The sequence below is a fragment of the Lycorma delicatula genome, chromosome 5 (assembly GCF_047948215.1).
Source record: "Lycorma delicatula isolate Av1 chromosome 5, ASM4794821v1, whole genome shotgun sequence".
Lineage (NCBI taxonomy): Eukaryota > Metazoa > Arthropoda > Insecta > Hemiptera > Fulgoridae > Lycorma > Lycorma delicatula.
In genome coordinates this window covers 92542533-92568909 of record NC_134459.1, presented here as the reverse complement: position 1 = coordinate 92568909, position 26377 = coordinate 92542533, and the positions used below count along the sequence as shown (strand labels likewise).

Sequence of the window (26377 nt, the reverse complement as noted above, 5' to 3'; positions counted from 1 at the left end):
CTAGTCCCCTGTTCGGATCTCCGGGTGGGGACTACTAAGGAGGGGGTCACCAGAAAATTAAAAAATAACATTCTACGAGTCGGAGTGTGGAATGTTAGAAGTTTAAAAAAGGTTGGTAGGCTGGAAAATTTAAAAAGAGAAATGGATAGGATAAATGTGGATGTAGTAGGAATTAGTGAGGTTCGGTGGGAAGAGGAAGGAGACTTTTGGTCAGGTGATTTTAAAATAATTAAATCAGCTTCAAATAATGGGCAGGCAGGAGTAGGTTTCATAATGAACAAGAAAATAGGAAAGAAAGTAGAGTATTTCAAAACGCATTGCGATAGAATCATTGTAATAAGGATAAAATCAAAACCTAAACCGACAACGATTGTTAACGTCTGTATGCGTACAAGCGCCCATGATGATGATGAGGTAGAGTGTGTATACGATGAGATTGATGAAGCAATTAAACACGTAAAAGGAGATGAAAATTTAATAATAGTTGGAGATTGGAATGCAAGCACTGGAAAAAGCAAGGAAGGAAATATAGTGGGTGTATACGGGCCGGGCAAAAGGAATGAAAGAGGGGACCGACTTATAGAGTTTTGCACGAAGTATAATTTAGTAATTGCCAACACCCAATTTAAAAATCATAATAGAAGAATATACACTTGGAAAAAGCCAGGCGATACTGCAAGGTATCAGATAGATTATATCATGGTTAAGCAAAGATTTAGAAATCAACTCGTTGACTGCAAAACTTACCCTGGAGCAGACATTGATAGCGACCATAATTTGGTGATAATGAAATGTAGATTGGGGTTTAAGAACCTGAAGAAAAGGTGTCAGATGAATCGGTGGAATTTAGAGAAGCTTGAGGAAGAGGAGGTAAAGAAGATTTTTGAGGAGGACATCTCAAGAGGTCTGAGTAAAAAAGATAAGGTAGAAAATGTAGAAGAAGAATGGGAGAATGTTAGAAAGGAAATTCTTAAATCAGCAGAAGCAAACTTAGGCGGAATAAAGAGAACTGGTAGAAAACCTTGGGTTTCAGACGATATATTGCAGCTGATGGATGAACGTAGAAAATATAAGAATGCTAGTGATGAAGAAAGTAAAAGGAACTATCGGCAATTAAGAAATGCTATAAACAGGAAGTGCAAACTGGCAAAAGAAGAGTGGATTAAAGAAAAGTGTTCAGAAGTGGAAAGAGAAATGAACATTGGTAAAATAGACGGAGCATACAGGAAAGTGAAGGAAAATTTTGGTGTACATAAATTAAAATCTAATAATGTGTTAAACAAAGATGGTACACCAATATATAATACGAAAGGTAAAGTCGATAGATGGGTGGAATATATTGAAGAGTTATACGGAGGAAATGAATTAGTAAATGGTGTTATAGAGGAAGAAGAGGAAGTTGAGGAAGATGAAATGGGAGAAACAATACTGAGATCTGAATTTAAGAGAGCATTAAAGGATTTAAATGGCAGAAAGGCTCCTGGAATAGACGGAATACCTATAGAATTACTGCGCAGTGCAGGTGAGGAAGAGATTGATAGATTATACCAACTGGTGTGTAATATTTATGAAAAAGGGGAATTTCCGTCAGACTTCAAAAAGTGTTATAGTCATGATACCAAAGAAAGCAGGGGCAGATAAATGTGAAGAATACAGAACAATTAGTTTTAACTAGTCATGCATCAAAAATCTTAACTAGAATTCTATACAGAAGAATTGAGAGGAGAGTGGAAGAAGTGTTAGGAGAAGATCAATTTGGTTTCAGGAAAAGTATAGGGACAAGGGAAGCAATTTTAGGCCTCAGATTAATAGTAGAAGGAAGATTAAAGAAAAACAAACCAACATACTTGGCGTTTATAGACCTAGAAAAGGCATTCGATAACGTAGACTGGAATAAAATGTTCAGCATTTTAAAAAAATTAGGGTTCAAATACAGAGATAGAAGAACAATTGCTAACATGTACAGGAACCAAACAGCAACAGTAATAATAGAACAACATAAGAAAGAAGCCGTAATAAGAAAGGGAGTCCGACAAGGATGTTCCCTATCTCCGTTACTTTTTAATCTTTACATGGAACTAGCAGTTAATGATGTTAAAGAACAATTTAGATTCGGAGTAACAGTACAAGGTGAAAAGATAAAGATGCTACGATTTGCTGATTATATAGTAATTCTAGCCGAGAGTAAAAAGGATTTAGAAGAAACAATGAACGGCATAGATGAAGTCCTACGCAAGAACTATCGCATGAAAATAAACAAGAACAAAACAAAAGTAATGAAATGTAGTAGAAATAACAAAGATAGACCACTGAATGTGAAAATAGGAGGAGAAAAGATTATGGAGCTAGAAGAATTTTGTTATTTGGGAAGTAGAATTACTAAAGATGGACGAAGCAGGAGCGATATAAAATGCCGAATAGCACAAGCTAAACGAGCCTTCAGTAAGAAATATAATTTGTTTACATCAAAAAGAAGCATTTGGAAAAATATAGTTAAAAGAAGAGACAGACTTATAGGCCACATACTAAGGTATCCTGGAATAGTCGCTTTAATATTGGAAGGACGGGTAGAAGGAAAAAATTGTGTAGGCAGGCCACGTTTGGAATATGTAAAACAAATTGTTAGGGATGTAGGATGTAGAGGGTATACTGAAATCAAACGACTAGCACTAGATACTAGATAGGGAATCTTGGAGAGCTGCATCAAACCAGTCAAATGACTGAAAACAAAAAAAAAATATAAAATGTAGTAGTGGTGATTTGCCGATTGAAGAACAAACTATAAAGAACTGTTAACTGTGAGCCTCTATTACTGTATGAGCTGGGTTTGAACTGAATGATTCGAATTAATATTCCAAAAATAATAGAATTAAATCGTGCAAGACTAGACCAATCATCACCATCAACTAATAACAAATGGGATGCCCCTGGAACGCTGTTTTGGGAGGTGCAATGAGGTGCTCTTATAATACCTCTGCAAAAAATCGTCCGATTTTCAAAATTCAAACGGGGTATATGCTAGTGTAATACAAAATCACGATGGAACCAAACCAGAACAAAAAATTAACTGATATACTCAGACGTGGACCTTATTATTACATGACTGCTTAAAAAGGAGTGTAATATATTTAGGATGTATGTATGAATATTTTTCCCACGTAGCAGCTCAACGACTGAACTGATTTAGATGTATAACCCCACGTTGGAATCCTTACGTTACCAGGTGTGTCATAAGCTATATAAATAAATAAATAAATATATATATATATAAATAAATTAAAAATATTTGAATAAAAAAAAAAATTATATTTTACAAATATTATAAGAGGTGTGATCAAAAAATACGGTGAATAATTTTTTATTAAAAAAGTAATAAGGTTACATAGAATTCGATTTAATCTTCTTCAAAGTATTGTCCTTGGCTAGCAATGCACTTATCCCAACGTTGACTCCATGACTGGAGGCATTTCTGGAAGGCGTCTTTCAGCTGCTCGGTCGTGGCCCTCTCAATGTCAGCAATGGTGTAAAAACGTTTTCCTTTAAGCACAGTTTTAATTTTTGGGAAGAGCCAAAAGTCGCGTGGTGCTAAATCCGGTGAGTATGGCGGATGTGGACAGACAGGAACACTTTTTTCGGACAAAAACTCGCGAATGAGAAGCGAGGTGTGACACGGCGCGTTGTCGTGGTGAAGAAGGAAGCCATTGGTCCATTTTTCTGGTCGCTTTCTTCGTAAGTCGTTTCGCTTTGAACGGATCCGTACGAGATGTAGCTCTCGAATAGTCATTCGCCTGTTTGAACGAACCATTGTTTCCACTTTTTGCACATCTTCAACTATTTTTGAGGTTACTGGACGTCCTGCACGCTGCTCGTCTTCAACAGACTCATTTCAGTTTTTAAATCGGTCATACCCTTGTACACAGTCTTCAAAGTTACCACATTATCGCTTTACACCGATTCTAACATTTCGTGAGCTTCTTGGGCACTCTTTTACAACTTAAAACAAAACTTAATGGTAATGCGTTGTTCAAAATCCATGTTGCGCGACAGACACGATAAACACAACCTCACTCTAGCGGCTCTGGCAGCTGACTGGCAAGCTCGAACGTGTTACAACTTGTCCCTGCCAGTTGATCACGCTAATGGACAAATTACAGCATATGGATGTAGCGTCAGCAGTTGCCGCTAGAAAAATTCATTCACCGTATTTTTTGATCACACCTCGTATACAAAATTGTCACTCGCACGCTCTTTAATTCTCCTATATTAAAGAGCTACATTTGTCAGGAACGTCATTTTAAGCAGTTGTATTTTTCTAAGTATCGTTTTTGTGGTCTTGTTTTTATTGAATTACATAACTGTCTTGATTTACACATACTACTTAAGTTTTCACTTCCACTTAAGTACAGTAAGTCATATGTTAATTTAAAAATCAGGATTATTTCTTATTTAAAGTAACTATATTAACCTCCTTTCTTTTACTTTATAGTTAATGAAATTACTGTAATATTATACATTATTGGTGTTGACATGTTGAGTAATTTATCTTTTATATAAAATATATTTCAACCAATTTTAATTTCACGACTTTACAAAGTAAATTACGCGGTTGGTGTTAAAAAGAAAAAAGAGAGTTATGAAAAATAGCGTTATGTATTTCAAGTAATAATTTTTTAATTAAAATTCTTTTTATTATATTTATATTATTATTTTTAATATGAAAAAATGTATGAAGTCTGAAATAAATAGAATCGTTGACCGTAAAAACAACTGACATTAAATGCTACAAGAGACATAATTAATTTGTTGCTTATTTTACAAGAGTTCAATTTTATCTTAATTAAACACGTTTATTCGTATTTAAAAGAGCAGTATCTATATAAAATTTTGCATCCATCCACCTATTTTATTACAAATAAATTTAGAAGTGAATTGTTTTGTATTTCATATTTATTAAGGGTTGTCGTAGCTTGCTTGTTTTTAATACATGTTTATTCATTCATTCATTAATTTCCTTTACATCAAAATAAATTAATGACTGCAAACTCATGATTTATAAACTTGACTATAATAATAAACTTTTTAATTAATAATTTCTGTTTGTTTTCTCGTTATGTAGGCTTATGAAATATGAGAATTTTTATAAGAAGTTTACAAAATATTTAATATATTTTATACGTAGTAGAATTCCAAGATTAAAAAAAGTATGTTGTTTTTTTTCACTTAAATGTATTAGATTTCTTTACGCGCAAGAACCCTTTTACTTGTTATCGATAATTTGCAAAATTAACATTTCGAAAAAAATTGAATCGGCCAATCATAAACGGTCTATTAACCGTTTAAGACATTTAAACCGTTTATTAACATTTATTAACCGTTTGAATTTTTCAATACATCTGTTCACATTTGTGTGTTTTTAGTAGTTTGTGAAGTTAAAAAAAATTACAAATTATAGACAGTGAAAAAGGGAAATTTAAATTAAAGGGAAATTTAATTTATGGATATAGCAATAAGCTTAGAATTATGTACCACCTAACCGAAGTGATATAGCGAACGATGAAGCGGGAAAAATTCAATAAGCCATGAAAACGGAAAGCTTGAGTATATTTCCAAGATAGCATAAGCAAATTAGATTAATTCTTACTCTTATAATATACTCTTCTTTTATACGTACTATTATGGCACATGAATAATTTATTTTGTTGACGTCGGAAGTTACTTGGATCAATTAATAGAATACCAAGAAATCATCTCATCTTAAATTCATCGATAAGATGATTACAATGATTATTGAATTAAATACAGTATATTTTTGGGTACCTAAGTCATGTTAAGAGCGTGATTTAATCTGGGAAGGTATATTAATTTACAAAATACACGACTGTGGTCGAAAATTAACCCCCATGATTTACACGAAGCGAAAATTGGAGTCTGGTTCGGTGTGAGAAGAACACGGACTGTGGGCCCAATCTTTTTTTGAAAATATAGTTGAGTTATCGTTACTGTGTTGTTTTAATCAACTTTATTAGTCAGTTAACAGTAATGGAAATCAATCACGGATGGTTCCAATAAGATGGCGCCACAGTCCACCCAGCTAAAAGGTCAAAAATGTCCGGAAATCTCTTTAATGAACAAATCATTTCGAGGGGTTTCTGGCCTGCATGATCGCCCGATCTGACTCTCTCAGATACTTTACATGGGAGGAAGTGAAAAAAAAACCGTGTACTGCAACAGATCACGGACAATTGACGAACTAAAAACCTAATAAAGGCATACGTACAAGTCATTCCAGGATATTAACTGATTAAAGTGTTTAAAATAAATTGAAACGTGTGCAGTGATGTATTGATTTGGAGGAGATCTTTCTCAACACCTTTTTTAAACTATTCTAGCTACTGAATTATCCGTTTCTACATGATAATGAAATAAAAATACAAAGTAATAATTAAGAAAGTTTAGTCATTACACTTTCATAATTCCAGGACACAGCAACTTTCTCTTTATTGAGCAATACAATATGCACACAAACATGTTTTGACATTTTAAAATTAATTCTTAAAATTACATATGGATACGTTTGAAATATTCATTTAGCTTACTAAACACAACATTTGCCTTTTATTTTATTTTAATTCAATGATTTTCACAGAAATTATGTCGTACTCTTTATAATAAACAGTAATTATCAGGAAAAAATATATGTATGTATACATTTAAAAAATAAATACTAATATTACTGAGTATTTAAAATTCAATGAATAATTTTACCGTAGTCAATATATTTACAGATTTGTTTTGTAGTTGATCGGATTGACAGTGAAGGTTTTGAAAATTTGACGAATTCCTATAAACTTTTTAAACATACAATTTGAGAAAACCTCATATCAAATTAAAATGTAAAGTAAAAAAAGTCCATCTATTAACAGCCATTAACAATATTACCGGATAAAGTGTCTTTATGCGTTTACTCACTCATAAAGAACTGACAAAACAAATTCATAACATTAAGTATACTTTACAGCCTTTCTTTCTATTATAATTCAGCTGACTAACAATTAGTCTGCTTCATAATTTTATTTATTTTTTCAATAGGAAAGCAACATTTATTTTTTAATTCAACAATAAAAAATTTACGACCACCAAATACTTGTTTTTAAAACAGAAATTTATAAAAGAAGATATAACAAAATTAAGACAAAGTATTTTATATAAATTTTAAAATATCTACCGTATAGTATCATTTAAATGTCAGAAAATTTACGACTGCCACATATTGGTTTTTAAAGATAAAATGTAAAAATAACTACGTAAGAAGATGTGGGAGAATTTACATGAACTAGTTACAGATGCATTTTATTGAGTATCAGTAGTTTGCCGCTTGAATACATGATTACATGCACCATATGTTTGTGAACATAACAGAAGCAAATATCATCTATCTTTCACAAACTGGATAATAAATTACTCTAAAAAACAGATTTTGTTTACAAGGAAATTTTTTCTAAACAATATTTTTGTAAACTATAATTATAAATAAAAAAAATAAAACGTTTAAAAACCAACAATATTTTAAATATAATATAATAATAATAATAATAATAATAATAATATTTAAATATACAAAAAAAGTAACAAATTTCATTGATAAATTATTTTTTTTTATTTTAAACACCATTTTTCTTATTGAATTAGTGGCGTTCCAATCAAATTTTTATGAAAAAAATTTAGATAAAAATTATATCAAATTTTACTGCTTTCCAGATATACAATTTTAAATCCGTATAAATTCAAATATATATTTAAATAAAAATTAGCGAGAAAATTAAAAAAATAAAATTTAAGAAAATGTGAAGATATTTTAGAAGAATTTTCAACTGAATAAATATAAGAAAATACAACAAATGAACAGCTGACTCACATTCACGCAATACAGACAGAAATAGTAAAGAACGAAAAATAAATAATAAACCAAAATTTATTTATTTATTATATTTAGATTTATTTATTTAGGTCTAATGAAGACAGTAATAAAAATATAAAATGTAATATATATATATATATATATATATATATATATATGTAGTACGTACGTTGTCTTAATTTTGCTATATCTTCTTATATATTTTTTTCTTTAAAAATGGATATATATATATATATATATAAATTTGCAATACAATAAATAAATAAAAACTTGAAATATTGAATAAAAAAATTATTAAGCAGAATGATAAATGAGATATCATAATAGAAGAGATGTCTCGTCTTAGGGCGAACAAAAATTGATTTTAGTGAGGGCTTTGTTATTGTATACGATACGTTAACTCTGCACGTAAGGGTTCTTCGTAAAATAAAAAAAAAACGAAAATAAGTAAAATAAATATACTGTTATGTTATTTCAAGAGGAAAAAATGATATTAATACTGTTGAGGTAAATAAGAAGAATAAAGCCCATCAAAGCGAGTCTTAATTTCAACATTTCACCTGACAATAACATTTCTCGCCTGATAATATTACCAGAATATACCGAGTGTTTCTTTCCTTTATGACTACTCAGTGATTAGATTTCTCAATATTAATCACTCGTGTTCATTAAAATTAATTCTATATTATACCGTAGACATGTCCTAAAGCAGTGATTTCCAAACTGTGTGAGCCGAGGCGCCCCGGGGTTTCGCGGCCTCTTCACAGGAGCGCCGCGAAATATTGTAAAAGCTTCATAATTAGTTCAACCAAGACATTTATAATTATTTATTTAATACTAAAAAAGTAAAGAAATAGTTTTATTTATTTTTATTTCTTACTTACAAGTAGTAACATTTTCATTTAGGGTAGGGCGCCATGGAAAAAATTTAACTGAAAAAGGCGCCACGACTCGGGAAAGTTTGAGAACCACTGGCCTGTGTACTGGCATTAGTAGTGGTACATCATCATAATAATAATAATAATAATAATAATAATAATAATAATAATAATAATAATAATAATAATAATAATAATAATAAATAAATAAAAATACTTTAATTAATATTTCCCATTAATTTTACATCTAAAATTTTTATTAAAAACACATAAATACTTACTGGGTAATAACAGAGAAGTATCTCGTGCTCGAAGACAACTTTCGTAGAAATCTCCAAGTTTCTGAAATGGACCTGACGTAGCTTCTTGTAAAAGATCTGTAAAACAAACAAAAATAATTTTTATATTACGTAGCCTACGTTTAGTGATACAAAACTAAGTAAAACAAGATTTTATTTACTACCATAATATAGTATAACATTGACCACAAAGAAATATAAAATAAAATAAATTGATTTTCGTAAAATAATTAAAAATGTTGCCAAAATAATAATAATAATAATATATTTTATTTTTTATTTATTTCGTTCAATTTACATTTTTATCTCCTAAAATGACACAGCAGTTGGTCAGGGGTTTCCATATAATAATAAATACAGGGTTAAAACAAAAAACAGAAATTGTTCCAATAAAAAATAAAACAAAAATCATAACTTATGATCAATTAACATAAACAAAACAGACAAAAATTCTCCTTATCCTCATAAACATAAATATTGTGCTCTTCAGTTCTTTCCTTCATACTCCTTTAAATTAATTAAAAACTTAGCCAACAATTAAGAATGTCATCCTTCAACTTCTTCATAGAAACGAAATTTAATGTGCCCGCTGACAAATATGAGAAAATCTTTGGGACAAGATTTGACAACATACGATAGCCATACTTATTATGAGGCCGATGTAGAAAACAGCGTATGTTACGAGTTTCATAGTTCATATTCTTTATATTTATAAAATTTTGATGAGTAAAGAAGAGACAGACTTATAGGCCACATACTAAGGCATCCTGGAATATTCGCTTTAATATTGGAAGGACAGGTAGAAGGAAACAATTGTGTAGGCAGGCCACGTTTGGAATATGTAAAAAAAATTGTTAGGGATGTAGGATGTAGAGGGTATATTGAAATGAAAAGACTAGCACTAGATAGGGAATCTTGGAGAGCTTCATCAAATGACTGAAGACAAAAAAAAAAGAGAAAAAGTTATCCATAATAATATTTTGATACAGCAGACCTCTATGTGATAGACGTCTGCTGACTCTATAAAAATCTTGGTTATTTGTTGAAATATGTTTACTGTTATTGGCTTTTACAATAATTTTAATTACTTGTTTTTGAATGGAAAGGATTACATTTAAATTACAATCCTCAGAATCTCCCCAAGAAGTAATACCATATCTTAAGATTGAGTCAAATAATGTGTAATATAAAATTTTTAAAACATAATTAGTGAAACGAAACTGTAGATGATACATTTTGCACTGTACACTACGCAATCGAGCAGAAATAATAACACTAATTTGGTTAAACCAAGTAAAAAATTCATCAGTAATAATACCTTATAATTATAATAATAAGCCTAAATACTAATGCTCGGATTTATAAACTACTACAGGGTAATTGAAGGAAGGTGAATAATTTTTGCAAACAAATACAAGTATGTGTTTAAAAAAAAAAATAATAATAATATTAATAATTATATAATTAGTATGAATAAAACTATTATTATAATATAAGTGCTAAAGGAAGTAGACTGAATATTGGTTAGGGAGCAAAAAACAAAAAAAAAATATTGGAGAACAGAGAAAGAAATATAAGAGAGAAATTGGATAAATGCATCATTTATGATCCTGACAAAGTTACGTCGTTTTACAGGATCTTTGCTTACAATGAATCAAGCTTTATTCTAATGTAGAATATTATATTGATTTGTAGAAGCACATAAGTAATATAACGAAAACATAAATTAACTGACGATACAACAGAAAGGATATAACCAACAAATTAAAAAAAAATTAACTTTAAAAATAAAATATTTAATTTTTAAAAAAATAAACCCAATATAAGAAAGAAAGCACCACAGTTATGTTTATTCATGAACAAAATATATTTAATAAAAATACAGGAAGAGAGAACAAATAGAAAAAAAATCTTTCACTCAAAGAGCAAAAAAAACTTAAGAGAGAGAGAGATGTTGAGAACTGGATTCTTTTTGATGGAGAATTAATCTGTCCAGAAGAAGAAGAAGAAGAAAAAATAAGAAGGGGAAATCAGGAGAAAAAGGGATACAAATAAAAAGAGGTGTAGAGAAGAAATACGAAGAATACAAATAAAAACGAGGGAGCAGGAAACGGATAGGAAATATGAAAAAGAGGGAGAAAACAAAGAAGAAGAATAAGGAAGAGAAAGAGTAAAAAAGTTACAAAAAAAGTAAGTGAAAAAGAGTCAGGTTTCAAGTAAAGAAAGAAAAAGGAAAAAATGTAATTTCCTGATGAAAGAAAAATATTTTTAAATATGTAAATAAATTTAAAAAATTGGGCGTAGAAAAAACTTTTAAAATAAATATTTTAAAAGTTAGGTCAATTATAAATTCATCCTTTTTCTATGATGCTTATCAAAACCAACCAATCTCAATCACAAACAATAATAAAAAAAAAGTGAAGGGGTGTGGGATGAGAGTAAGAAAAAATGAGGTAAGGGAGGCAACTACCGGCAAAAAGAATCGATTGTTAGCTGAACTGAAAGGACGACTCCGAAAATTAATAAACTTTTTTTTATATTACTGATATTTATTTTTAGTGATTCTTACGCAGAAATTATGAGATTTCATGAAAAAGAGATATTAAGAAGTATAAAAACAGACTAAAATATCATTCATTCTTGAATTGATCTATTTTTTAAATCAAAACTTGGAAAGTTACGATACTTGAATTCGAATTATAGGTTACAAAATTAAAAATAATAAATAGATTAGAGCTGGATGGATATGATAGGAACTCGTAGATGGAAAGATGATCAGGATATCCTATTGTATTGCAAAATATTATTTTTGTAATAATTTTTAGGTCAAATAGTGTTTAATTAGTCAAAACAGCAAGATAACTACTTTACTTAGAATATAATCAGAACCCAAGTTTACTACAGTAAAAGATTAACAACAGTAGAAGATTAAGAGATAAATAAAATATATACTAATCAAACATAAAATGGGATATGAGAATTTAATATTAAAGGAAGACTGGATGTACGTTACAGTAAATAGAGGTTGGGACAATAGAAGTATAGTAAAATTTATAGAAAAAAAGAAAAAAAACATCAAAGAACTTGGGATTATACGTATAGCATTTTTAAGTATAAAGTAGTTGAGAAGACCCTGTTAAATATCAAACAGAAGGGAATACAATGGTAATTCCTTCATCATAATTCTTATGTAATTCATGATAAATTACGTAATACATTTTTTAAACGTAACACAATCACTAATTACGATCAATAATACAGTAATTATTAGAGAATTTTTGTTAACAATTAGTACGGCTGTTATCACCTAAAAATAACTTCAGTTTTTTTTTCTTCTTTTATTAAGTGTTCAAATAGAACAATCAAACTGCTCTGAAGAAAAAGAATTTTGAAGCCGAGTTTATCAGGAAGTTGCTATGGAAACCGATTCACGGTTGCCGTTGGTTGGTAAATTTCCTTTCAGTAGCAACCAATATCTCATAACTAATTCATTTCATTAGTTTCCACCTTCTCATGGGAATTCTTTACATAATATAGTAACATATAAATATATAACAAAAAATGTCTATTTAATGACGACAATTCGCTGATAGTTAATTTTTGAAAATTATTTTAGCTTTAAACAAATATTTAATCAAATAACTACAATTTTATCTTTGCTTATTCATCAAGTAAATGAAATGTAATAAAGAATTCAAGTAGTACAATAAAAACAAAGTCCAATGGGGAGATTTATTTAAAAAAATTATGTGTTTTTTAGTGAATTAAAATAGATTAAAAAGAAGTTACATGACGTTCTAACAACTTGCCAGTACAATCAATTCACATTATAGTAAATATAAAGAGAAAAAATGTAATAACTTAATACACTTTTAATGTAGAAAAACCATGAGTCAGTGACTGCTGCCACTTCCTATTAAAAGAAGTTTCTTTGTAATCTATTTCATGCTGGTTTAAAATTTCACAGAATGAAATACTTCTTTCTCGTTGTTTTTTACTTTTATTATTATTTATCTTCATCAAAGAAAACAAAAACTTCTTTCGTAAATTTATTTTATTTACAGAGGATGAAAGAATTTACATAAAATAAATTATAATACAACGTGAATTTAAGAATTTGAAAAAGCAGGAACCTTCTGAAATTTTCACACACTTTAATATTTATATCTCTCAATTTAATCCTGTTATAATTTTACAACTTTCTTTTCAATAAAAGTAAAGTTCAAAATCTATTGCAAATCAGCGCAAATCTAACGCTAGTTAAGGTATTGTAAAATATTATTAACCTCAAATGAAAATATTTTCAGTTATTTGAAATAAAAATTATTGATAAAAATAAAAAAAATTATCCCCTAAAAATTGGAAAATATTTCTTCAACAGTAAAATATTTTTTGAAAAAATAAAATAAATAATGGTGAAAACAAGTAGAACTACAATTTTTAGGGTGGAATAATATGCTTATCTTTGTGATAATGGGATTCTGGGATTTTTCTATCCTGATAATGCTTATTTAAAGAAATTTATGTTGTAAAATTAAAGGGTCAAGAGTTTAAAAATTTGATAAAATTTCAATTGTTACTTCCTTGTACGAAGTAAAGGAAGGTTTGTGATCGCGAAAAATTTTGGTTTCCAGATTTCAACGGAAATATCCATTTTGATCATCTCTGAATCTATTTTGACTAGTTTCGGTGTGACTTCAATACGTACGAGCGTATGTCTGTATGTATGTCGCATAACTCAAAAACGATTAGCGGTAGAATGTTGAAATTTAGGATTTAGAACTGTTGTAACATTTAGTTGTGCACCTCCCGTTTTGATTGCAATTGACTGGAAAAAATTGTCCAATAAAGCTCAAAATTAAAAAAAATTTGGATTTTGGACTTTTTGTTAACTGCAGTAATAAGCCCTCATTGAGAGCTTTTCTATAATCTATCTGATACTTTGCATCATCAGGCTTTTTCCATATGTACATTCTTCTATTATGATTTTTAAACCGGGTGTTGGCAATTACTAAACTGTACTTCGTGCAAAACTCAATAAGTCGGTCCACTTTTATTCCTTTTCCCTAGCCTGTATTCACCCACCTTTCTTTTCCTGCCTATTCCTGCCTTTTCCGATGCTTGCATTCCAATCTCTAACTATTATAAAATTTTCATCTCCCTTTTACATGATTAATTGCTTCGCCACTTTCTCCGTATACACACTCTATCTCATCATCATCATAGGCACTTGTAGGCGTATAGACATTAACAATCGTTGTCGGCTTAGGTTTTGATTTTATCCTGATTCAATCGCTAAGCTTTTTTAAATACTCTACTCTCTTCCCTACCATCTTAAAAGCGTCAAATAAAGAGCAGGCAGAATTAGGTTTCATATGAAACCTACTCCTGCCTGCCCATTATTTGATGATGAGTTATTCTAAAATCATCTGACCAAAAGTCGTTTTCCTCTTCCCACCGAACCTCGCTAATCCTACTACATCTACATTTAACCGATCCATTTCCCTCTTTAAATTTTCTAACCTACCAACCTTTTTTAAACTTCTAACATTCCACGCTCCGACTCGTAGAATGTTATTTTTTAATTTTCTGGTTAGTAGTCCCCAATCGGAGATTCGAACGGGGGACTGACTAGTTTACCTTCGGAATATTTTACTAAGGATGGCGCCTCCATCTTTGTTACAGAGAGCTACATTTTCCTGAGAAAAAAACAGATGTAGTTTTCCATTGCTTTCAGCTGTGCAGTACTCAGAAAATTGAGTGATGTTGAAATGGCCGTTTAAGTCCTCCTGACCTATGCACTTAACAACTACACAAAGAGCTGCTGCCCTCTTTCAGGAATTATTCCTTAGTCTGCCTCTTAACAGATACTTCTCAGATATCGTTGCACCTTCAATCCAGCTACTCTGTATCACTGAGCACTCAAGCCCCCCTCACCACGGCACGATCTCATGATTCATAGAGGAAGCTATATATAATAAGTGGTACTTATTTCACTGGTTCCAGAGTTATAGCCCAATAAAATTTTAATAATTGAAATATTTGGATCTTACAAGGAGAAGACACTCGATTCAAATCCGACTTCATCTCCTTTTTCTTAATTTAAATATATCGATTTATTAATAATTACTAACCCCTGTTTGTATGAAAATTTTTACAATTAAAATTCAAAAAATATCAGATATTATTAATGAAATAAAATTTTATGTATCTTCCATTTAAAAAAAAAGTATATATGTAATTTAATAGCCGTACAAGGAAGTAATGTGGTATACACATCAGAATTTTAGGAATAATAGGAATGTATTTAAAATTAAGATTTCAATCATTTATCAAAAGTAGCATTATTTAAAAAAAAAATAATAATAATACATGTAAATGTATTTAATATCCAAACAGTATCCCTTCAATAATAATATATGTATGATCGTGTATGCGCGTGCGCGCGCATGCGCACACATACGTGAACACATACACACGCGCGTATGTTTGTGTTCATATGAAAATTAAGATGCAAAATGTTTGTTGATAATATGGTAATTCTAGCTAATGGCACACAAACGTTTCGAAAAATTTTAACATCCCTGGAAGAAAAAATGAAATAGTACGGAATGACAATAAATATAGGAATAACTAAACTAGTGGAAGTAAACAACAAAGAGGATTTCGTGGTTAAGACAAGAGAAGGAAGGAAAGAATTACATAAATTTGGGTTCTATGGTGACAAAGGACTGGAAGAGCGCAACGGAAACAAAAGAAATGGTAGAGATGGCAAAGGAAGCCTTCAGTAAGAAGAGGAAATTACTATGTAGTATAAGTCTTAACTTAGAGTTACGGAAGAGGTTAACTAAATATTATCTACAGACTGTCCTGTTGAATAGAAGTAAAGCATGGACAATGAGAAAGAAGGAAAGGAATTGACTTTTGAGATGTGGAAATGGAGAAGGATGGAGAACACTGGACGGATAAAGTGAGGAATAAGAAAGTAATAAGCCAGGATTAAAGAAGAAGAGTATTATGCGGGAAGTGCACAAAAGAAAAAGAAACCTATTAAGACATGCGGTTAAAGGAAATGGAATTTTGAAAACTGTATTGTAAGAAACCGTAGAAGGAGAAAGACGTGAGGAAGAAGAAGGATGAAGTTAATAGATAAGGTGAAGTTTGCAAACTAAAAAGAGGCAGATGTTAATTAAAACAGCGTGGCATGAGGAACCTGCTAAGAGGCATAACACCGAATGATAATGACATGTACATATATCGTATATTTGAAAAATATTTTGATTATATATTTTTTTAAGAATAATATTTTTTAGCTCCATTTGTAGCGTTTAATTTTTAAATAATTTTTTGGGGTAGGAAAGATTATTTATTTTTTATTTTATGGTGGAATAATAGTTTTAGGAATTTATGATTATTATCAAAGAAATGAATTTTTTTATTAAAAAAAAAAATTAATTAATTAAAATAAAATTTATTAATTACTAGCTGTACCTGCCACGCTTCGCTGTGCCACATTGTGGTTGCATGAATGAGGAATGAGAATCAAAACAAACCATACGTTTCATAGAAGTTTAATTTTGCAATACTTGTGGATATACAATATTTTTTTGTTTTTCCACTGTCTACGTAGATATAAAGGCTATCTTGTTTGCCGACTCGGGAACACGCACATACAGTTGTCCATGTGAGAAGCAATCCGCATCTAAATCTAAACCACACAATTCTAAAGATTGACCTTGAGCTTTATTGATTGTGATTGCAAATGCCAATCGAATTGGGAATTGTAATCTTTTAAATTGAAATGGTGTATCGGTCGGGATCATGGGTATTCGAGGAATGCGGACATCTTCACCTTTGAAAGGCCCCGTTAAAATCGTTGCCTCCATTACGTTATTCATCAATTTCTTAACTGCAAGTCGCGTGCCGTTGCACAGTTTTGGCTGATTAATATTCCGCAACAGGATAATTGGCACATCTATTTTCAATTTTAATATGTGTGGTGGCATCCCTGGCAGATCAAGTGAGTTTAAAAATTCCGTTGGATAATTAACTACTTCATCTGCTTCCACAACGGTGTCTATCGACTTATATGTAATTTCCTCACTTTGAATCCTGGATTGAATAACATTATTAAGTTGATAGACATCTTTATTCTTTGCGGCAAGGATAGCTCGTTCACTGAGCCAATCGTGATTTCTATGATTAATTTGAATACTTTTTCGATCAGTTCTTCTTTCGATGTTACTAAATTACAAAAATTATCAGGAAATGATATTCGTCTAGACGTCTCATCGACTGGCAGCTGTCCGTTTCCAATGTCCAGTAACTGTCGTGAAAATACCTCAGCTGATGGATCATTCTGCAACTGGACACGCATATTCGTAGTCAACTGCAATGTACGTACGTGTCGCCACAGTGTTGAATATTTCAGAGAAGCATTTATTTCGTCTGCTGGTGTCGATCGAGAAATTACAGGCAATGTTTGCCTAAAATCTCCTGCTAGCAATATCAAAGCATTCCTGAATGGTTGAACGTTTCCACGCAAATCTCGTAACAATCGATCAAGAGCTTTAAGCGATTTTTTATGTGCCATCGTGCATTCATCCCAAACAATGAGTTTACATTTTTGTAATACTTTTCCCATACAAGATGCTTTGGAAATATTGCACGTGGGAGTCTCGATGATTTGCATGTTTAATGGCAACTTCAGAGCTGAATGCGCAGTCCTTCCACCTGGTAACAATATCGCAGCTATTCCAGACAAAGCAAGAGCTAAGGCTATATCATTTTTTGATCGAACTGTTGCTAGAATCAATCTAATGAGGAATGTTTTCCCAGTTCCTCCTGGCGCATCCAAGAAGAAGGTCCCCCCAACTCCATCAGTTATCATTTGCATTATGCAATCATAAATGCCTTTCTGTTCACGCGTTAATTTGGGAATGTTTGATTGGACATATGACTGAAGATCACCAATGTTGTAACTCTGTTCACGACGTAAATCTACATCAAATGAAGCAATCGCAGCTCGGATGGGTGCTGGCATTCCCAATTGACTAGAACTTTATTTGTATTAGCTAAGCATTTGTCTTAAATATTTATCAATGCTTCGTTGTAAATGCCTTCTGTAAATTCAGACAAAAGTGAATATTTAACATAACAAAGGATTTTTTGGTCATTATGTAGGGATATTATTTTATTTTCTGTGTATTTGGTTATTTCGACTTTTTTTGTTTGCATAGTCTTAAGTCTATCTGGGCTATAAGAAAGTTGGGTGTTTTAATTTATTTACTGTAAGTCATCCCTCTTGGTGGCTTTTCTTTTTGTTTTGGTGTTTTTTTTTTTTTTTTTAATAAAATACAGATGTTTTAGCTGTTAAATATATAATTCAAAATAATTGTTACAAAATCAGTTGTGATTTTGTTTACATTGACAACGGCCATACGGGCTCTTTGTGATTGGGCGTTGTGTTTGACAGCGGCCATCTTGCATTGATCTGATTGGTTTTCCTTTGTTTACATTTCCAAATTAAAAATAGATTGATAAATTTATTAAAAATAGATGAAAACAATCTTTGATGCGGGTTATATATCGTGCTAAAATTTGAGCTCAATCGGTGCAGAACATTTTGAGTTTTTGAAGCGTACACAAACGAACTTAACATTTTTATATATATAGATTTAAAAAAATTAATTAATAAAACTTATTAATTTAAATTTAATTTAAATAAATAAATTAATTTAAAAAAAATTATTTTTAACCTACGAATACGATTAAATCAAGAACTCTTTTTCTTTTCATTTTAGTTCCTTAAATTAAGCTGAATGTATTAATAGAATAATAGTATTAATAGCTTAATGTAACTCTTAAAAGTATTAATTAACAAACCATTTAATGTATTTTATGAATTTAAGTTCATTATAGACCGTTATTATAGAAATTAAGAAAATAATATTTTATTAATTTTTTTTTTTGATTACGTATTTTTCTATTTTATAATACAGTAAAACCCAAAGTTGTGGTTTTGATTTTTGTTTTATGATATAAATTTCAGTACGAATATTTAGGATCCAGTAATTTTAAAACAAAGAGAAATATAAAAATTGAGGTGGAGATCGTTTATTGATAGATAAAAAAACTCTTACCGAAAAATAAGCTTTAAAGCATTTTAATGTAATCTGTAACCTAAAAATACTTTTAAAAACTTAGAGCAGTCAACTTCATTTTAACCTTCTGTTTATATTTAAGGCTTACTGTTAAAATTGTTTAACTAAATAAAAGATGATGTATAAAAACCTAAAAATGTAAAATTAAAAAGAAAGATCAATCTTCAAGGCGATTGTAACATTTTCCAATAACCATTTCATTCACGTAATATCTAATATTAAAAATAATTTTAAAGATCGTAACGAAAATACAATTAAATAATTATTGTCATTGTAATGAATTTTATAGGTATACAGATTTAGATTTATATTAAGTTGGAATGAGTGAAACGTGCATGAATATTTACGATTTGGTAACACATGTTTTCTCCTACTAATCAATAAATCCAAACGTGTGTAGCGTGAATCTTTCAAGTTCGTGATCAATAAATCTTTTTTTTTACATAACCCGCATTTTAAATTTATACTTGCACATACAGATATAAAATTACATAAATTACACCATATTTAGCCTAAATATGTTGGGTGCTGTGTATATAATTACTATGTAGTGTGTTATTAAGCCCTTAATTTTGTTTCATGATTGCGTATCATAGCATATTTCGTATATATTATTTTCCAGAACGTAGTTTATTTCGCTTAAAATACAGAAAACTGTAAAATAATTTAAACTATTATTTATTTTTAACAGAATAATAATCTGATAAGATATCAGTAATTTATATCTGTAAGCAACTAAATAATTATAATATACGCTATTACACTATACAAATTTTCTATTGTGCATTGATTTAAATAAAATATTTAAGCAGGACCACATTTAAGTACTCGAGCAGAATAAATTCACTTTAAACCAAATGAAATATTGACTAAACATATTAAATCTCTCCGATGAAGAATTGGCAAAGTGGTATTACCTTAATAATTACTCAAAAATACACCCATCTTATTACTCATACATTATCAACGTGCTACCTTCGTACTCTGCACATTTCTGGATGAAAAAGAGAGATTTCTGTGAAATTTTCTCAAAAAAAAGTCTGAACACAGTTTTAAGTGGTTGTTTAACATCTGTGTTAAAAAAAATGAACTATTTCGATATATATTTTAATTGATTTAACAAAGAGGCTATTAGAAAAACTATAAGACTTTTCAGCTGAAGAAAAAAGAATAAAAACAAAAAAATAATGACCATGCGGGTTGGCGGAATTAAAGGAGGTTGGTGTTTGAGAATTTATAAGAGAAAATATTGGAAGATTTCTGAATCAAGATAAACACAGTTAAAACGAAAGCGATGAGAATTGAATTTGAGAAATTCAATGACTAACGGAAAAGTAGAGGAGATAAAAAACGGGATTTGTTTAACGAAAAGAAAAAAAATATTAGTAACAACAAAAAGGAATCCGATTGAATTGAGAAAGAATTTTTCCAATTTTTTTTGCACGAAATTCTATCGATCTGAATCATTGCACGATTGTAAAAGAAGAAAAGTCGCTTAATTTAACAGTTTTAAAATACAGTTGCGGGAAAAAATCGAGAAAGAAAATTGAATAAACAAAATACTAGGAAGCACTGAAAAAAATTGAAAAACAGAATTTGATGATGGTGATGAAGAGAAAAAAATCTGGACTTGGGGATATCCTACGAAGTAATTGTTTTCAGCGGAGAAAAAGTAGAAAAAAAAGAGAAAGGAAAAGACAGACCGAGGTACTTGCCAAAATAAAGAAGGAAATAAAAAATTATACTAAGGATAGTGTGAAAGTTTTGTTGAATCCTGCTGGAGGATAAAATTCAAAGAATATAGAATGTTTGACATTGTTCCTTTATGATTAAAGATATCTCTATCCCCAAGAAATTCTGGGCAGGATGGACGGGAATTTAATTTCTATCCAGTTATATCAACTGACATTAAAACAAAAAATACCTGCAATTGCCCGAGAATAAAAATTTCTTTGGTTAGGATTTTTGTTCGTTTATCTACTTTTTAAAATACTGTTTAATAAAAGAGTAGATAAAAAGGTCGTATAAAACGTAACGGTCCGTTTGTTTTTATTTCAACATAATACAAGCTGCTCATTCCCTTTGTAGATGTTTAAATGGAATGGCATTTCATGTAAACAAAGTTTTTCTAACAAAATAAAAGCAATAAAAAATTCAATCACAAATTATTAGCTTTAATGAAGTTGTCATTTGCTTTTAAACTTCTGTAGTTTAGGACTAATTAGTATTTTGATGAAAGCTGTAAATTACAGTTAGTAATTACGACAGAGATAGATAATTTTTCAACTGAAATTACTTTTTAGGATTATATTTGAAACTTAGCTATAAAATAAAATGTCAAACCGAAAAAAAATGAAAGCCTAATTGCCAATATTTTTGATGTCAATTATTTATATTTTAGCCACTATCCATACAGTTTTTTATAAAAGTAAACAAAAAGTTAAAAATCACGGTATTTGTTTTATTAATTTTTTTAAGGTTGTGCGTTTTTTTGGAATCAAGAAAAAATTGCTAGGTCGAGCAGTTTGTGTAACGAGTTCTTCAGTATAGGCTTTCTATTGAAATAAAAGAAGATTAATAAATTGACATTCTCCGTAGTGGAATGGTAACAGCTAAAATTTTCATCCAGGTTCCGGATTTGAATCCCGTTTAGACACGGCATTTTCCTCATTTAGCTTAAAAAACTTTCCTCACAGAAGCTTCCAGCTTACTTAATGAATTTTAATTATAAAAAAAATTACAAAGCGTAAGTAAATATAAAGAAGTGAAGTAACAAATTTTCCCGATAATTTGTTTCAATGCCATTTCAAATTCTTTTTGACTATCAAGGTTATGTGAATACCTCCCATTTTGTGAATAATAATATATGAACTATATATTTTGATTTTATTTCTTTCGGAAGAAATAAATATATATTTATCAGGATTCTATTAAACTTAATTTTTTTAAATAGGAAGGTGGATATGACACTTGATTTTGATTTAAAATTTTACAAAAAAAACAATGGTTAAGGCTTTTTCTGTTAATGCCTTAATTATCGAATTATATATATTCAAAGTTACAATGACGGAAAAATCGTGTTAATAATAGAACGAGGTAAAACGCGCTACAAGAAAATTTTTTTTTTTGCATATCACATCCATAACGCATCGTGACTCACTTGATAACTAAATCAAATTTTCTGATTAAAACTGCTAAAATTAGCAATTTTAATCAAAAACCATGATAATAAAAAAAAACATGATGGCCGCCATATCGGTTTAGGCCTACTTTTTGCAATAACTCTGTTGCTTGTCGTCGGATTTTTACGACTAAGTTGTAGTTTTGTTCACAAAAAAAAATGCTTCATAATTTTGTGATACAGTATAATTTGATAAAAATAATAATTTTTAAGATATTTAAGATTGAAAAATTAAAACGACCGTCATTTTGAAATTTGTCAACGAAGAGTATCGTTATTATTTTCCTATTAAAACATGCTGGTTTAAAATAAACTACAAAATTTAATTACGTTATTTCCATCCGTTGTTGAAAAATAATTTTTTTCTTAACAAACACAAAATGGCGGACAGACAGAAAAATATGCGTTTTCGGACCTATGTACATTGGATATTTTTTTTAAATATGTTAAGTAGAATCACTTCTTAGAGTTTGGCCTCACCTCCTCCTTAAAGAACACTTTGTATATATATATATATATATATATGTGTGTGTGTGTGTGTGTGTGTGTTCTTTATATAACATGTTTCATACAAATCAATTTTGGTAAGCGATTTATGAAACAAAACTTTTCAGATTAATCTAGGATTGCAGAAATAGCTTTTACATTATTTCTCCAAAACTTTTGTTCGTCACTTGAGATGAAATATACGTTAATTATTATGTATCTAATTAAGAAGTAGTGGAAAATATGCAAAATCATTTTTTTAAAGTTTCCTGATTTTTTTTTTATAAATCGAATTTGAAAAGTTTACTTTTATTCTTACCCAAGGAAGTTGACCAAACCCCAGTAAATTATAAAAAGAATACTTAAATTGTTTTTTTTTTTTTTTTTTTTATTGAAACGGAATTGATAATTAATTAAGTTAATTTTTAAATTCAAGTATGAGAAAACCTTTCAATTAACAAAAAAAAATGTAAATATGTTTATTAAAATTTCCTTTGGAAAACCGGTTAACAATAAATAAACTCTTTTCTTTTTTATTAAAACACCGGGTCAGATAAAACTTATTAGAGAAATTAAATTTAATCAAAACTTCTAAAAATTGTCTAAAGATTAAAAGGCGTTTTACATAACGAAGTGCTATCAGGTCAATCGAGTTAAACATTCAATCGAATATTAGATTACAACTGTATTTGATATCTTACAAATTTTTTATTTAACCTTACTTTTTTATTAACGGTATTTTGTTTTAAAGCAATAATTAGAGAATTACATCAACTAAATCAAAAATTATAATAATAATTATGGAAGAATAAATAACAATAATAATACAAAAATTCTCCATTTGGTAAGATTCATCATTTCGAGTTTTAATCTCAGGAAAAAAGTTTGTTTGGATTTGCAACTCTATTAATGACATGTCTGTGAGTGGATAAAGATAAAATATCATTACTAATAAATTATCAGTTAACATATACGAATTAAGTTTGTTTTTCAAGATTAGAAAAAAAAATTAAACAATTTTTTTTTCTTTTAAAATCAATACTTACGACGAATATCAGAATCAATACGGTCTTGCAAAGCAGTTAAAGCCTGATGTCTTCCCCAACCACCACAGGCATATTGATAAAAATCTTTACATGGATCTGTTGTCCGTGTGATAGCTGCTTCCACACGTTCTGCAGCACCTCTACAAGCAAGACTTTGACATGCCGATTCACTTCCTCCTCCACAGGAATCATCATCGTCCTGTAATAAGAAAAGTTTTAATTTTGAGTTATTACAAAATAAGAAATTATGAAAAAATTGTTTTGTAGGGATATAAATTTATAAAAAAATTAAATCTCGCTATTAAAAACCGAGTAGTGTTACTTATCTTTGACCGAGAAGTTACAGAGTACTTATAGCAAGGTTAAAAGTGAGGTTAAAGTAAGGTTTGATAGTAAGGTCTCCAACGTATAAGAGGAAAATAGCTTGTTAATGAAGTGATTATGAGTTAGCCGTTGAAGTTGGTTAAATCCTTAGAAGTGGAAATAATCATGATGTTAATGTGATGTTTGATGTATATTTGATTGGAAAAGGTCACCTGGAAGAATTTTTTTCTTATTGTAACGTCATAGCAACTTTACAATCTGTTCAGCAAGAGAACTGAAAAATAAGTAAGTATCTATTTGTACCAACATTAAGTAGCCACAGACCCAATGATTTGTGACTTAATAATAATAACGAAATAAAATAAATTAAATAGAAGAGTACCCCATAAGGTCACCTAATTAGAACGATAAATCCAATCAAGAATATTGTTTCTCATCAAACTTGAAAAATCACTGATTATGTTATCCAATAAATTGACTGCCATGTAATTTTGGTGCCGATCCAAACGATTTTGATATCGTAGGCTGGCCAGAGAGACTTCCTGTCGAATGGTTTGCAATTTAAAATCATTATATTTGAGGTTATTGCTTATGTACCAAGGTATGTATAGCATTTTTCGCAGTATTTTTGTCTGGTAGCGTTCAAGTATGTCAATATTGGAATTGCTTGATGTAGCCCACAATTCAAGCCCGTAAGTTAAGTTCAAAATGTGTTTATAAATTCATAATTTATTTTCTACTGAAAGCCGAGATCTATGTCATATTAGCCAGTACATACTTTTAAACCTGAGGTTCAACAGTATCCGCTTAGATTTGATATGTTTTAATGAGAAAACGTACCTCTAATAACAACAGCAGTATCGGCGTGTGCATACCGTGCTTTTTTGCATCCAAAAGCAAACTTTTCTCAATATTGTCAAGCGGGATATAAAAAATTTTAACGCGAATTAGTCCTTGTTGAATTATAAAAAACTGAAAGTCAGAATTCTACAGGGGAATATTGTAATTAAAAAATGTAATGAACGGCTTCCTTTAAACTACTCGTATAGAATTAAAGCAGTAAACATAATTGTATCTTTCCTAAACTGAAACATGTTAAAAAACATAATTAATTATAACTTAATACTGAAGAAATGATTTTAAAAAGTGATGAATAAAGTCCATAGGACGAATTAAAAGAGGTATTTGTAAAGTTCAGTACATTAAATCTCAGATAAAATTTTTTCAAGATATTTGAAATATTTAAAAATATTTTCACCAGACTACGGGAAATTAGCTAACAAGAAAGTATTTTATCTAAAATGCTATATGTTTATTTTTTAGTGTTTACTTTGATTGCAACGTAATCGGTCAATGAGATGAGGATAATATGTATGTCATGTAAATGAGTAGTCTTGTACAGACAGGCTGACCAATCGGGAGACGTCTGGTTAATTTAATCCCAACCACTAAAGTGCACCGATATCCACTAACGAGTATTAAAATCCGTGTAAAATCAACTAACTTTTACTAGGATTTGAACCTCGTCGGCCTCCGTGGCGCGAGTGGTAACGTCTCGGGCTTTCATCCGGAGGTCCCAGGTTCGAATCCCGGTCAGGCATGGAATTTTCACACATGCTACAAATCGTTCATCTCATCCTCTGAAGCAATACCTAACGGTGGTCCTGGAAGTAGAAAAAAAGAATTTGAACCTCAGACCCGCTTTTAAAAAGGAATAATTAATTATGAAAGCTATTTACAAATAGAAAAAACCCATAAAAAAAATTTCAGAAAAATTTTCTAGATAATGCTCTGAAATAGATGTACTAGTCTTTATTTTCAGGGAATATGTGTTTTATGAAAGTCATTTTTATTAATTCTAATATAACTTCGTTTATTCTTCAAAAATATTTTCTTAGTAATTAACATTTAAAAATTTTCCAACAAACGATCTTTTTAACCTTTTAGTATCCAACCTTTAATTTCATTTTCCTTGCGTCTATATAGTTCCTGAATTATTTTTCTTTATAGCTTTTTTTATAACAGCTTAGTATCGTAATTTATTATTTAACCCTTTTTCCTTTGATCTATGTTTTTTGTTTA

The 26377-nt window shown here is 29.8% G+C and overlaps 1 protein-coding gene and 1 long non-coding RNA gene across 3 annotated transcripts in view; one reads left to right on the top strand and one right to left on the bottom strand.

The window, feature by feature from the left end:
- Positions 1 to 26377, bottom strand: part of Nepl16 (Neprilysin-like 16) — a 290999-nt gene that overhangs the window by 121404 nt on the left and 143218 nt on the right. For both annotated transcript variants that reach the window (XM_075365303.1, XM_075365302.1), the window contains exons 3-4: positions 23972 to 24170; positions 9078 to 9173 (exon numbers count right to left, since the gene is read on the bottom strand). In XM_075365303.1, coding sequence (XP_075221418.1) covers positions 9078 to 9173; positions 23972 to 24170 — 295 coding nt within the window. The remainder of the gene's footprint in view (positions 1 to 9077; positions 9174 to 23971; positions 24171 to 26377) is intronic.
- The window catches only part of LOC142324479 (uncharacterized), a 62354-nt gene that overhangs the window by 9776 nt on the left and 26201 nt on the right, over positions 1 to 26377 (top strand). The window lies entirely within an intron of this gene.